The 15,411-nt window shown below is 41.0% G+C and overlaps 1 protein-coding gene across 1 annotated transcript in view; it reads right to left on the reverse strand.

Moving 5' to 3' along the window:
* DGKI (diacylglycerol kinase iota) overlaps positions 1–15,411 on the reverse strand; it is a 467,563-nt gene that overhangs the window by 122,916 nt on the left and 329,236 nt on the right. Inside the window, 2 exon segments of the mRNA XM_007466658.1 lie at positions 584–616; positions 842–942. Of these exon segments, the coding sequence (XP_007466720.1) occupies positions 584–616; positions 842–942 (134 nt within the window).

Consider the following 15,411-nt stretch of genomic DNA (forward strand, 5'->3'; position numbering starts at 1 on the left):
TGCCTGTGCCCTTGGACACTGGCCCTCATCTTCTCTGCCTTTACTGCACTTGACTGCTGGCCCCCACAATTAAGAAGGAACCCAGGACCCTAATATCCAACACACCTGTAGTCTTAACTGCTTCTGGCCGACGTGCCCCAGTTATCTCATATATTTTCATGGTACAGACAAAGATCTAAAATAGTGACCAGAATGTAAAAAATGCCCAATAAATATGGAATATTGAGCAAGGTGAACTAACAGTTATATATATTTAAAGAAGCATATGGAAAATACGAACATTGAAAAGGAATTTGTATGTTGACTCAACTTAAGGTTTCAGAAGCACTGTCACCTCATCAATGACTCATTTTACCATGACATTTACTATGCTGTGGGCCTTTCTTTGACGTCATCCAATCACATAACAGCTGGAAGTGAAGGACGTGTCTTCCCAGGTAACTGTCACGCTGGCATGAAGAATGAGGACAGTATTTGGTAATGCAGCCTCCAGGAAGAGACGTGTGCTGTCTCAAGAATTTTCTAGATGTTACTATACCATGTTGTATCACCATCATTCTGCTTTTCTCATTTTAGGTAAAGCCTGGGACTAAAATGGTTAATAAACCAAGAGATCCTAACGTGGCATCAAGAGCAGAATTAGCTTATTCTGATTTCCTTTTCTAGTTCCATCTTCCTCAGCCCATAGAGCATCACTTGGGGTTCACATGTTACTACACTTCCCTTCATTTCTTTAATCATGACTTTCAGACACAAGATGAATCTATCCATCAAACCAAGGAGGACCAAGAAGCTGAAAACAAGCTGATCCCATGATATCCATTAGGCACTTCCAACTTACAAGCTTCCCGGAGTTTCTCTTTGTCATAGTGGAATCCTTCATAGTCTTGTAAACTGATTTTGTTCACCCGGATCCTCAGACGGTCTGGGACAGACTGGGGACTGTAAAACAAGAACCGCATGGTCAGATATCAAGGAGAGAATGGAATTGGGAGTCATATGCACCTGGACGGACTAAAGGCAATATCATCTCCTCTTATGAAGAAGAAAGAGTTCCCATTCAAACCAGAAGCATGGGATCTTGATGAGAATACAGCAATTATCCGGAGAACACTTCTCTGAAAACCTCAAGTTTCTGGAACGGAGGTAAGAACATGGGAATAAGCAGAGAAAGCTTCTGGAGCCCACTCATTTTTTTTTTTTTTTTTTTTTGCGGTACACGGGCCTCTCACTGTTGTGGCCTCTCTCCCGTTGCGGAGCACAGGCTCCGGACGCGCAGGCTCAGCGGCCATGGCTCACGGGCCCAGCCGCTCCGCGGCACGTGGGACCTTCCCGGACCGGGGCACGAACCCGCGTCCCCTGCATTGGCAGGCGGACTCTCAACCACTGCGCCACCAGGGAAGCCCCACTCATTTTTTTTTTCTTTTTTTACTAACTTATTAAAAACTCCAATAAGATTCTGTGTTCAGTTCCACAATAAATTAGATGCAGCTAATCTGAAGTGCTGAGAAGTGGTGTAGAGCTGGAAAGAGCTGCTTTAGCAAATATGCCCATAACAGCTTGGCTCTCAGAAGAGACAGGAAAACATAAAAATCTAACCAAGGATCCAGAAAGCACAGGGCTGAGAATGAAATGGCTCCATACACCTCGAACCCCCCGGGGGCACTTCTCAGTCAAAGCAAATTACAATAAATGCTGCCTGTGATGGTGCCACTGAGGACCCCCAAATGGAGGAAAAGTGTTAAAACACATACAACGTGCATCCTTTAGGAAGAGAATGAAGTATTTAATTCATTTTAAAGGAATTCAAACTGGTTCAGGATAGAGAGTGAACAATTAAAAGGGGGTCGTACCAAACTTTCTGAAGCATCCTATTCACCCTCAGAATGTTTTTTCCCGGATTCCTTGGATGTTTTTAACTAATATTTTCAAAATAGTTTAATCGTGGGCATTAGTCGAGGGAAATAATTTGATCTTCATCATCACTATGGAACAGTACATTTGTTCAATATATTAATATAACACAATCCCCATTTGTCTTTATTGCTGCTCCTGTCTTATATTATGGGGCAAAAGTCCCCATTGACTGAAGCAGAAAGAATAGCATTAGTCCTCAATTCACTTCAGGAAACGAAAGAAAGGAAGGAAGGGAAGGAAGGAAGGAAAAGAGAGGGGGAAAGAGAGAAAGAGAAAAAGAAAAAAGGAAGTAAAGACGAGAGAGGAGGAAGGGGCGGGAGAGAGAAGAAAGAGGGGAAGGATGGATGGGAGGACGGAGTGATACTTTAAAAATATTGGCAGGATACCTCCACCCCAACCTCAGACACACATGCACTCACACACACAATTTCACTGCAGCTCTGGAAGAGGGAGAAATAATTTTAATTTCATTCTCTTGTCTAAAAACTCATTTTAGGGCAAAGTACAACAACTCCTTCCATACATACTCCAACTTAACAGGCACTGGTGAATAAAACTGACTTGCGTAAGTTGGGATGGGAGATGTGGTTTAAAGCACATTTGTGAATGAGCAGAACAGACCTTTAATTTCACACGTACCCACACCACCATTTACGGGTAGGGAACCTGAGGTTCAGAAAGGTAAAGTGATTTTAAGGTCACAGAGCTACTAAGTGACAGAGCTGGGAGCAGAGTCTTGGACTCTTCATTCATCCCTTTTATGCTCCTTCTATTATACGATGCCAAGAATCCCACAGATTGACAGCAAAGCCATAGAGCCTGGATTAGCAGAGTCGGTCGATCCCTACGTGATGTTCAGACTCTTCGGTCAATGAACAATCGACAGGGGGCTGGTTAAGTAAACTGTTGGTACAAACAGGAGAACGCGGGGCAAATAGTACAAATGAGTGTCTACCTTTAAAAGAAAGTCTGAGTACAATATGTTGTTAAGTGAAAAAAAAAAAAGTCATCGAAAATTACATATGGCATAATCTCCTTCATGGGAATTGTGGAATTTAGGAGTTTATAGAGAAGTGTCTGAAGAAAATGTTCAGTAAGCTGTTTGAGATGGTTACCTGTACATGGTGGGATTTGGGGATTATTTTACACTGAGTATCATCATTTTTAGAAAAATAACGTAATTATTTTAAAAGTACATCAATAAGTAAACAAATGGTAACTCGGGGAAAGAGTAAAAGTAAGGATTTTATCAGTGTTAGGTGTTAGATGTAAGTAGATAGGAAAGAATTATTAACAGAGTAACCACACACCGTTCACACCAAATGCTGATTTTGAAATTAAGAGGGGCCTGATCTTTTTTTTTTTTGGCTGTACCACACGGCATGTGGGAATCTTAGTTCCCCAACCAGGGATCAAACCTGTGTCCCCTGCAGTGGAAGCGTGGAGTCCTAACCACTGGACCGCCAAGGACCTCCCAAAAGGTGCCTGATCTTTTGAATGTCAAGTTCACTCCAGTGAACCGCAAAGATTATAATTAGCAAACACTCTCCTGCAAGCGTAGCAGGTAAGAGGGAAGCTGGAAACATAGAATGCGGTGGCCCATCGTACTCTGTAACAGGAGAAGAGAGAGGGCAGAGGCTGAAAGAGCTCCGCCAAAACATTTTTTGAGGTAACAGCAGATCTAGTGGCAGTGAGCTCCGGTCCTCTCCAGTGAGCTGGAGTCCAGAGCTGGCTATGGCAGCAGCTGCCAAGTTGGAAATGGGATTCAGAGAGTGACTGAAGACCGGTCCCCGCACCCCTCCTCCAGGGGGCTGCCCGTGGGCTAACCAGTGTGAACCACCTTTCTCAAAATCCAACACTGTCTGCTGTCTGTCCACACACTTCTGCCTTCCAGGTTCTCATCTGAACCCGCTGATTCCCACCACACACTACTGCCCCTGAACCACAGCCTCCCACCAATCTTATAGAACTTTCCAGGTCCCCAATGAATTCATATATTATCTCACTTCATCTCCAGAATGGAAAGGAGTGGAGACTCTCACTAACCAGCTGACACTCTGTTCCTTCCACTTCCTACACATTCACTCTTCTGCTCTCATCTCCCGTCTTCTCCCAACAACCTACAACACATCCCACTTTCCCACCAGTGGCAGCTTGCTTAAAACCAGCCTTGTGACTAGGGTACCTGGTATTTGGCCTGCTATCAAATGGTGGCCCAGATCAGGCCAATCAGGAAGGTTGAGGACATTCACCCAGAGGGTCCCAGATGGATAATCCCTTTGAATTACTCTGGACCCTGGTATAAAGAGTAGGTACAGGAGGCAGCTCAGCAAAGTGGTTAAGAGCTCAGACTCTAGGTCAGATGGACTGGATTGGACGTAAAGTTCTTCCAGTTATTGGTTAATCAGGAAACTGTGCTTCAGCTTCCCCATAGGAAAGGTGGGGATAATAACAGTATTCACCTCACGGGGATGTTCTGAGAATTAAGTGAGTCAACACAGGTGATGTGCTTAGAAAAATGTCTGGCACATTGTAAGTGCTCGATATTAGGTATTATCGGTATAATTATTATTCTGAAGCTTGTTCTTTCAGGTAAGGTTCTGCCTAATAAACACTAGCATCTGCTGCTGCCAGGTATTGGAAGGAGATTAGGGCATATGCAGATACTTCTAACAAGCTGCTGGGCTTCCTCTGGGGGCAAACCGTCTAGCCTGGCTGGTGTCATGATTCTCCTGGATCTTCTCCCACTTGGTATTTTACAGGCCAAGTGATAACATGAAAACAGACAACTAGAACATGGGGGAGAAAAGTGCACAGAGATTAAATGAAAGCCAAGTAATTCGACTGTGTCCCTTGATGGCAAAATATATTAGTGTCCCATTAATGGCTGACCGGAGGTGAAGGATGACAAAGCTTTTCCTTGGACTCTGGGGAACAGCATTGCCATTAGTTTTCTAAAATTAAATTTTGCCAAGAAAGTTAGCAGAGCATAGAAGAGACTAACAACCTGGTAAAAATGGATTTGCCTTTGTGCCAACTTCTACCCCAAGCTACTCTATACTAATTTAAGCTCTGTATCAGTGGTTCTAAACCTGACTTCCATGGAACCCCTCAAGGTCCCTAAAAAGGACTCAGCAATCAGTGAACGTCCTTTAAAATCGGGACAATGGCCCCAACCTGTCGCCTTCTCATGAATTTCCTCTGAAACATCAAGAATACATTCCTTGTGTAGAGTGGAAGTTGATGGCTCTGAACTTAACTCCCAAATATCCTCGTCATGACTTTCTCAAGAACTGTAATAAAAGCACCTCTCGCTAAAGTCACTAACAGGGGCCTCAAAATCTCCAGACTGTACCTTCTCTCTCCACCTATGCACACCTGTTACCCTGAGATGCTGGAGGGGGCAGGGGGTAGGTGCAGAGCCATCAAGACAACTCCCTGAACACAACTTCGATCTAATTCTCATCATTCTCTGCTACCCTTTAGTTCCTGCCGATAGATTTTTTTATTTGACTCTTCAGAGACTTTCAATCCATTAGAGTCAAATTCCTTCCTTATGCCTCCAACCTTCCTCATTCTTTCAATCGATTTCTTTACTACACATTGTCTCTCACAGACTGATAAGACTCCTCTCATCCCAGTCTCCTATGTACAGACACCCCTCATGGATGGAAGGGATGAGTTGGGTGCTTTTGTTCCCACTTCCAGACAATTGACATCATGTAATCCCTTCTTCTCATTGGAAACACAAATCACCTGGCAGTAACACCACTTAACGTTAAGACAATGTAGCACAGCGCATAAAGCAGAACGCAGAATCAGGAAAATCTTAGTTCCAATCTGAACTCTATCAATTAACACACATTTGACATTCAGAGCTCTAAAGTTACCTTCTCTAAACCATTTTCTGATCTGAAAACAGGAATGATAGGAATATAGTGAGAACTGAATGAGAAGATGCATGTAAGGCAGTTAGCACACTCCTGTAAATAATAAGTTTTACAGTATAATGTATTGTATTTTGTTACTATTATTAGCATCTTGATGATTCTTCAATTTCCACAGGCCTTTTAAAAAAAACTCAGTCCTGAATAGTAATATCACAGCAGAAGCCATAGTCATAGCTCTAAATAGGAGTCAGTAGATCTCAAACCTTAGCAGGATTTGAGTCTGCTGACATGGGTTGGGAGACAAGGTGCAGAGTTACGTAGCCATCTATCGTCCGCTGAATGAGAATGCAAGTGGGGACTGTGAATGTTTGCAAGATATTCTACTTAAAGATATTAAGGATATAAATCCTAATTCATATTACAGAGGACATCCTTAAAGCTGTATAATTATTCTACATTTTGTACCTTGCAAAAGTCCTGTTTTAACATTTCTTAAATGGTTCAGTGTAAGACTCACCCCTAAGCCACTATGTAGACTCATCGGTTTTTATGACAAACTGCAATTTAACTGGGCCTTTGTTACTCATATATAGTTTTCCTTTGCAAGGTAGAAAAGCATCACAAGTCTCTTGTGGCCTGATATAATAATAATAATAATGAGGAGGAGGAGGAAGAGGGGAAGAAGAAGAGGAAGAGGAGGAGGGAGGGGGAGGGAGGTCCCCTCTCCCTGAGCTTTTTCTTGACAAAACATTGTTTTTTTTAAATAAACAAACCTTTACTTTGAGAATATATCCTTTCTGCCCATCTGTCCTTTGGTGAGCAGCCCAAAGCTGGCTTCTTGTCACTATGGAAACTAACTTTCCCACACCGACCGACTGCACTGGGCCCGGAGTTCCTCCCCGGCCACCCCGCAAGGCCACCCCGCACACCTGGACCGGAGGCACGGGGCTTTTCCCCAGGTACGCGGCTAGTGTCTTTAGACAAGGAAATCTCAAAAGGGATATTGATCATGACGTTTTGTAAACTTTTACCATGCGGGAGAATGTGTGTACTGCATGACTTTAAACATTGTGGAGAAATTGGAGAAATTGTTTCCTTTGTTTTCTGGTTTAAATGTGTCAGTCTGGTGGCATCCCACCTTCATTAGGACACAACATACCCACAGGCCAAGGGGAAGTTAATTTCTTCAAGAAATGTAAACGTGAGATTCTATTCAGTCATAACCTAGATATAATAAAGGATGTTTCTAACCAATCTTTAATAGAATTCATTTGAATTGGTTCTTGTTTTGTGAATGGAGTTTTGATTAAAATATTAATTTCTAGTGTGAATTCTTGGGATGAAAGCCTATTTCCTCATCCTCCTTGCAGCTCCAGCACCTAAAATAGAGTCTGCTCTGAGTTGTTTACAATGACAAATAAATGAGTGAACTGCAAAAAAGTCAAATCCTTCTGGGATTCTCAGCGGCCCTGAGGCTTGAGCACAGTGTGGCATCAGACCATCCATGAGATGCTCACTAGAGGCTTTTCTCTTTGGGAGCCCCTGGCAACCCCTGCTTTGGCTGTCCACTTCCGTCCTTTGTCCATCTGGCTCTCTAGATCTGGAGGTAAATCCATGCTGCATTGTGCTCTCTCACCCCCTTGCATCTTATCTCTAGTGGGATCTGCACAAATAAAGAGGGAAGAATTTACAAGAAAAGAGGATGTTCCTGCCCGAAAGGCACATAAACCATTTCAGGACTGCTCGTTCTTTAATTAAATAGAGGTGAACCAGAAACATTTACCACCAATCCTTTCATCAGCTATCAAGCTGGGCCTTATTAAAATATAACTATACTTAATGGCCTTCCCTTTAGCAACTTCCTAGAAATTGCGTACTTACCCTGGGACATTTCCAAACTATGACTGGTAATAACTTATCCAAGAAGACATCCAAGTAGGCCCCTTTACATTGAGCAGTAAAACCAAATTGAATCAAGGCTTCTGAACAGAGATTAAAATGGACTTTTGACACCTGCTGAGCTCAGAGAGAACTCTAATAATACAGTTGCCTCCTGCCTGGAGTAGAGAACAGTAAGTCAGGACTGTGAAATAAATTGTAAAAGGGTTTTTGAATTTGGAAACAAGGATAAACCCAAATCACATCAGCAGCAGTCAATCACGACCTCCTACTGTCCAACATATGTTTCTGAGAAAGTACCTTTAAAGGTTGTTAACTCGTTTTTTTTTTTTTTTTTTCCTTGCGTTATGCGGGCCTCTCACCGCTGTGGCCTCTCCCATTTGCGGAGCACAGGCTCCGGACGCGCAGGCCCAGCGGCCACGGCTCACGGGCCCAGCCGCTCCGCGGCACGCGGGATCCTCCCGAAACGGGGCACGAACCCGCGTCTCCTGCATCGGCAGGCGGACTCTCAAGCACTGCGCCACCAGGGAAGCCCTGTTAACTCGTTTTTGATAGACGTTCACTAAGTTCTTGGTTCCTTAAGACATCCATCTGTGAGGTGGCTAATATAATATGCCACAGCTTACAAATTATTTGAGACAGCTAGCCTGCCAGATCTCCAACAAGATAATGGAGTTAAAGCATTATAGGCTCGGGAGAGATCTCAGATGTCACCTAATTCAATATTTGCTATTCCATCTGATGCCATATTCCCCTACCATCTGCAAATGGCTGGTCAGCCTCTGCCCCATCCTTGTCCACTTGGGAGGTACAGGATGGAAGTGCCCTATTCCTTGTTTAGATGGCTCTTAAGCATTTGTAAATTCTTCCTAAAGAATCTAAATGGCTCTCTCTCTCTCCGTGGTTTCTGTTTATTGACTTTTCTTCTACTATTTGGGTCAGAATTGGGTTTTAAGTCACTGAGGTAATCAGCCACAGGCACTAATGGCAAACATATGTAAACTTTAAGCACTAAAGCTAGACATATATCAAAGAAATGTTTGCCGCCTTCGTGGCTAATAAATTAAAAATAGGCTACAAGTAGCGAACACCAAAAACCTTTTCTGCCATTGGTTGAAACAAAACTTCATCTTTAAAGTTTCTTGAGATCTTCAAATACACATTGAAATGCAGATTTTCATGCTTCCATTGAAAGTGGAATACATTTCTGTGCTTCTGAAATTGTAATAAATGAATACATGATAGAGTGATATTAGCATTATTAGGTTCCTGGCATTTAAAGGAGAAGCAAAGAAGACGAACTAGTAGTGGCTTTACTTGGTGGCATCACAAAGCGGCTGGACCAGTACAGCAGTTTCATCATTTCTGCTATAAGGGAAAAGAAAAAGGCCAATAGCCTTGACCAATATTTCAGATTCTCCTTACCACCCATTTGCTTTTGTGGCAGTGACTGCCACAGCTGCTAAGGACTCGGTCATCCAACTGTGAGACTTTTATATGGAACCCGCCCCACATACACTTAATGTTACAACTTCCGGGTACCAGAGACACAGGTTTATTTTTTAAGTCGTGGAAACTCAAGCTCTCCTCTCCATAAGATCTCACAGTCTCTTACTTTCTCCTTTCCCTTTATTCATGCATTTTAAATTTCCTTCCTAGATTTCACCCTAATGCTCCCTTCAGCAGCATTTCACACTGTGGTTAACTCTCTGCTCCTTGAAGCTCTTTTCTCTTGGATTTCAGTCCGAAAAGCTCTCCTGGTTTCCGAACTAAATTTCCGCCTGCTCCTTCTTTCTCCTCCTCTAAGTATCTTCCAAATATGGATGCTTCTCTACCCCCTCCACTAAAACCCTCCTGGGCCAAGACCAAACTACTATCATCTTGCACCTAAACTAACTGTGCCACTGGCGCCCGTTAACACCCTCATCACACTGCAGAGGCAGCAGGTGGCGGGAAATGCAAACGTGATCATGACATGATGATTTTGTCACCTTCCCTTATACTCTGTACAAAATAAATAAGCTAAAAGGATATATTGTACAGCGCAGGGAATACAGCCAATAATTTTTAATAACTACAAATGGAGTATAATCTATAAAAATTCTGAATCACTATGTTGTACACCTGAAATGAATATAATATTGTAAATCTCAATTAAAAAAGAACTGAATGCCCAGCTATCTATATACATCTATCTTTACATCTCCCACAAAGTGTATTAAATATGAGGCTTTCAACATCTGTAAGTTACTGCTTCCCATCTAGACTTGTTACTTCTGCAATGAGAAAAATGACTTTTCACGATAACTGACTACATTATTCATTCCACCGAATCACGTGTTACACATATCATTCATCATTGTTCAGAATGAGAACCACTCAACAGAATTTGGATCAAAGGAAAATCCGTTCCCATTACTAAAGCCAGCAAACAGGGAATAATCTTAATGCTCACGTGTCTTATCATTGCTGTGTTCTCCTCATGTGTGGAGTTGATTCTCTGGCTTGCCTCTGGTTAATGTGAGTGGAGAATTTCTACCTGTGATTAGATACCATCTACAGATTTAAGTCTTATGAAAGTGGAATCTCCTTCCCTGATATTTGCTGAATTGGTAACTAGGGATGACAAACTTTCAAGAAAAAAAGAAGTCTTAGGAGTTTTACACCTTAAGTTCCCACTTATACTCTTTTTATACTATTTTATGCTTAAAAGTATAAAATTGGGAGTACATAAAGAGTATAAAAATATCATGATGATGGGATCCCCTGGTGGTGCAGTGGTTGCGAGTCCGCCTGCCGATGCAGGGGACATGGGTTTGTGCCCTGGTCCGGGAAGATCCCACATGCCGCAGAGTGGCTGGGCCCGTGAGCCATGGCTGCTGAGCCTGAGCGTCCCGCAACGGGAGAGGCCACAACAGTGAGAGGCCCGCGTACCGCAAAAAAAAAAAAAAAAAAAAAAATCATGATGGAAGGCAAGGAAAACAAGTACCACAGGAAATAAAGAGGGATGGAAATCAGAGGAAGAGAGAATACGCATTTTTGTAGTAGAATTCTACAAAGTCAAATTGCTGAGATGAAGAACAGCTGGAATGGGAAAAGTAAAGAACTCAAGCCCTGTCTTTCATCACACCCAGCCAAAAGCACTTCCATTTTATGAAGTAATTCCATGTAATGGAGGTTTCCTGTATTAAAAATGACTAAAGATTCTACCATAAAACGCTAATATGAGCTACTCTGAGTACTGTAGCCTGCAACAGCATAGAGAATTATTTTGCTGTTCTGACTGCAGAGGACCATTCATCACTCTCTCCAATGATAAGGAATCACTGGGCTTGAACCAATGAGACATAATAGGATAATATTACTCCCGAGCCATCTAAATGGTTTCAGAGCTCATGTGCTCAGAAAGGAAAATATTTTTTACTTCAAGTTTCAATTTCAATATATCAAACAAAGGGGAAACCGTTTATGTATTTGCTACTTAAATGGTAAAAATCTTCCCTTGGGTTTGCAGTCGTTAACTGTTGTAATATCCTGCTCTTATTTGCAGCTGATAAAGAAATTGACTTTTCTTTGGTGGAAGAGAGCAGGGAGCAAGTGATAGGACTTGAGTAGCTGAAAAAGTATCATTTCACAGAAGAAAAAACTTCTGGCCTTTCACATACATCCTGAAAGGCACTGAAAGTAGGCTTAAAACCTAACTTATTTGCTCATTCTCTAGTAACTAAGCACTTTCATCAATCAAGTGGAGGTATTTGAGTGGGTGTCTATATAACACTAAAACAACATTTTTACAAAAAAAAAAAAAACCCTAGCATACATACAATTTTTAGTATTTAACATTTATTTCACCTATAAACCTACAGAAAAAATCAAGAATTTAGAATTGTTTATAAGTAAAAATAGCCAAACACAGCAGTGGCCAAAAATGCATAAAGCAGTAATGCACTGAAAATAAATATAACTGTCTATTGAGGTAGAGAAATGCTGTAACTCCAATCAGTTTGAGAAAGGATTGGATGCATGAATTACAAGATGTGTTCTTACTGAAAAGTTATCTTGCAAACTGTGTGGAAGGAGCTCTGCATCCCTAGGAAATAGGCTCAGTAAGGAGAGGATTCCATGTTTTGTTTCATATCAAAAAAAAAAAAACTAAGTATCGGCCTGACAATAAATGGCATCACATAAGAAACATTTCCATAAATGGTTTCAGCCTTCTATAGGCTGATAGAAAGGCTGTTATAAAAAGACTCATATATTTTCCTAAAAACTGGATATCAGAGAAATAATATTTGCAAAGTTGTTTTTTCTTAATAGGTAGTATTTCACTGTGCTATGGTTTTTGTTGTTGTGTTTTTTTTTTTGCGGTACGCAGGCCTCTCACTGTTGTGGCCTCTCCCGTTGCGGAGCACAGGCTCCGGACACACAGGCTCAGCAGCCATGGCTCACGGGCCCACCACTCCGTGGCATGTGGGATCTTCCCGGACCGGGGCACGAACCCGTGTCCCCTACATTGGCAGGCGGACTCTCACCCACTGCGCTATGTTTTGACTCACATTCCTCCCAGGTTGACAACGGCTTGCCAAGGTTTGGAATACTCATTGGTGCTGCGTTTAGCTCTGGAGAGAGATACGGTATCATTAACTCTCCTATCCATCAACCTACAGTTGGTGGAAAGCTAAGTCCCCCACTTGTAACACAGATGTGCCCCCATTACCCCATGTGTCCTTGTCAGAAATCCAAGAAAAAAGAATCGGAGAATCCTCTAAACCCGACTCTTCTTTCCAACTCAGCAAATTCAGCCAATTAGGGGGAAACTTTTCACCACCTTTCTCTAATTTCTGATCCAATGACTAAGGAATTTTATTGTTGGAACCATCCTTCTTGATAGCATAAGAATAGACAGACTAAAGACACACTGCTAGAACAGAACTTGTAAAAATCATAGAACAATTCTCTTACTATCACAATTACTCATCAACAAAAATAACTTTTGTAAGATTTGACAGTAAACGAGAAAAAAAGTTCCTTAGGATAAACTTTTAGTGGTAGACAAATTACTTGGATGACGATGAAGAAACAAACAAAATAACCAGCTGAAATATTAATTGGTTAATATTTTAGTGCTACCAATACTAAAAGGAAAATAGGAAAAGAGAGGAAAAAAGGTTTCTGTTGAAAATGTCATAACAGAATGTGAAAATAATTTGGGGTACTTTTGCTGGTCCCATTTGTTTCTATCCTCTCATTTATCACTTTTAAGTAGATCAAGTCTCTACCAAAGGCAGTATCCTAACATACTCATAAGCCAAGAACCTTTCTTCAAGGAAACATGTAATTGTTTTACTTCGCATATACAACAAAATACCATCAGACCAAAAGATGTATGTATGTCCCAACTAGAGCCATAAATCACTTCGAGAGCAGCAGAGCCTAAATGATTAATTAAGGAAAATAATTATAGTTCTCTGTAATATAAAGCTGAAAAGCTTTGTCTTTTTTGTTCCATTTGTAATTCTTCCAATGCCATGTTCATTTTACTCAAATATCTTACCTACAACTTTTAGAACGTGCTACATTCTTTTCAGAGTTCCATTTTCTGACACAAAATGTGAGGATGAGTACTGGGGATTAATTAAATCTAGCATCAAGTATTTTCTTTTTATGTCTTTTAAAATGTACTCTCTTTTCATTTCATATAAGTGTTTCAGGGTATTATGACAGAGGAGGGAAACTCAATTGCATTGCTATAATTCAACTGAAACTCTCCTATAAATGACATGCACATTGCGCTTCATTACCACCACAGAAAAGCAATCTGAAATAAATACCCTCTTGGAACACTCAAAACAAACGTCTGTATTTCTTTGTTATTGATATGTTCTTCATACTCTATGGCAGAATATGGTATCAGTTATCACTGCAGTACCGGAGTATAAACTGAAATGTTTCTTTTTTTCTCTCTGAATGCAGCAATTCTATGACTGACATTGCAGTTGTATCTGTTTATCTAAAGATATTAATAACTGTTTTCTAAAAGTATTCAGTTTTTTTCTGGGTGAAGAGTCCATTTTTAAGTAAATCTTTTATTCACAAAGACTAGCAAAATTACTCCTTTTCCTTGCCATTTATCATCTGTATTTTTATAGTTGTTTTATTATAATAATGTTTTAGGAATTCAGATCTGAACAAAAATTTCAAGTTCATACTGTAAAGCACCTTATCTTACAGAAGATGAATTTTGGTCCATAGAGGTCACCAGTCTTATTGTACCCAGAGAGTTAATACTTAGAATCTACTATAAATAAAAGAGCAATGTCCTTTAGCCCCTCAGACAGTTTCATAAAAAAAGATTTTAAAGAATTAAACTATCAATACATGTATTGATAGTTGTGTGTGTATACAACTCTACAGCTGTATATACAACTATACAGTTTGTGTATACACAAAGTTCAACCTTCACACAGTTGATGACAGAAAAAAACCCTAAAATTTATTCAAATGTATCTAGTATGATGCTGTTATGGGCTAGGCTGTGTGCCCCCAAAATTCATATGTTGAAGTCCTAACCCCCAGTTATGTGACTGTATTTGGAGATAAGGTCTTTAAAGATGAACTAAGTTAAAATGAGGTCATATGGACACCAATCTGACTGGTGTCCTTATAAGAAGAGATTAGGAGACAGACAGGGACGGAAGACGACGTGAAGACACAGGGAGAAGATGTCCATATCCAAGCCAAAGAGAGATGCCTCAGAAGAAACCAATCTTACCAACACCTTGATGTCAGACTTCCAGCCTCCAGACTGTGAGGAAATAGATTTATGTTGTTTAAGCCACTGTGTCTGTGGTACTTTGTTACGGCATCCCTAGCAAAGTAATACAGATGCCTATTAAAAAGATGCACTAAGAGAACTAACGCGCTTCATTTTAATCCTATAATTACCGTTGATAAAAAGATACATAATAGAGGAATGAGATGAATCTAATTTCTTAGTTTCCAAAATTTTAACCTCACTTGGAAAACTCTTCTGGCTTGATATCACTGTTAGGATTATCAGACCCTATTGGACTAATGTTACCTCTAAAGTCAGGCTTTTTAAATTTTAATTTTCTAAGATTTACTTTGATTAAACAAACAAAACTCATGAATTTCCCTCCCCTCTCTGCCCTGACCAATAGACTGCACCCCAAAACGCCCCGAAGCTCGCTGGGCCCCATGCTCTGCAACAAGCCAACACCTGAGTGAGTATCGGCTTCACTTTTTTGGTGTCGCTTTTTCTTTTGAAGTGACCTTTCATTATATGAGAAGTGCTGACTCGCAGGACTGTTTCTACACCTACGCAGACATGAATAATGCATCTCTAAAACTAAATTTTAAAAGCAACGAGATATAACTTTAAATGCCGAGGGAGTCCTAATACCCCTTTACATAACTGCACCAGATGCTCGAGCCGCGCTCACCTTCGCCAAAAGAACACAGGCGCCATCCAGCCCCTGAGGATGCGAGCAGGGCCCTGCCCGAAGAGCCTCTTTCACAGACCCAACACCATTACTAACAAGCCCGAAAGACTCTCCCCCTTCTTTAGCTACACTAGAATTTATTTTTAACTGGGGTTTGTCATTCTGACATTTTTTGTATAATACCACTTAAACTTCAAACCTGTACTACCAGAGATTCACGCATTTGAAACACTCAAATTGAA

This window comes from Lipotes vexillifer, unplaced genomic scaffold (assembly GCF_000442215.2).
Source record: "Lipotes vexillifer unplaced genomic scaffold, Lipotes_vexillifer_v1.1 scaffold71, whole genome shotgun sequence".
NCBI lineage: Eukaryota > Metazoa > Chordata > Mammalia > Artiodactyla > Lipotidae > Lipotes > Lipotes vexillifer.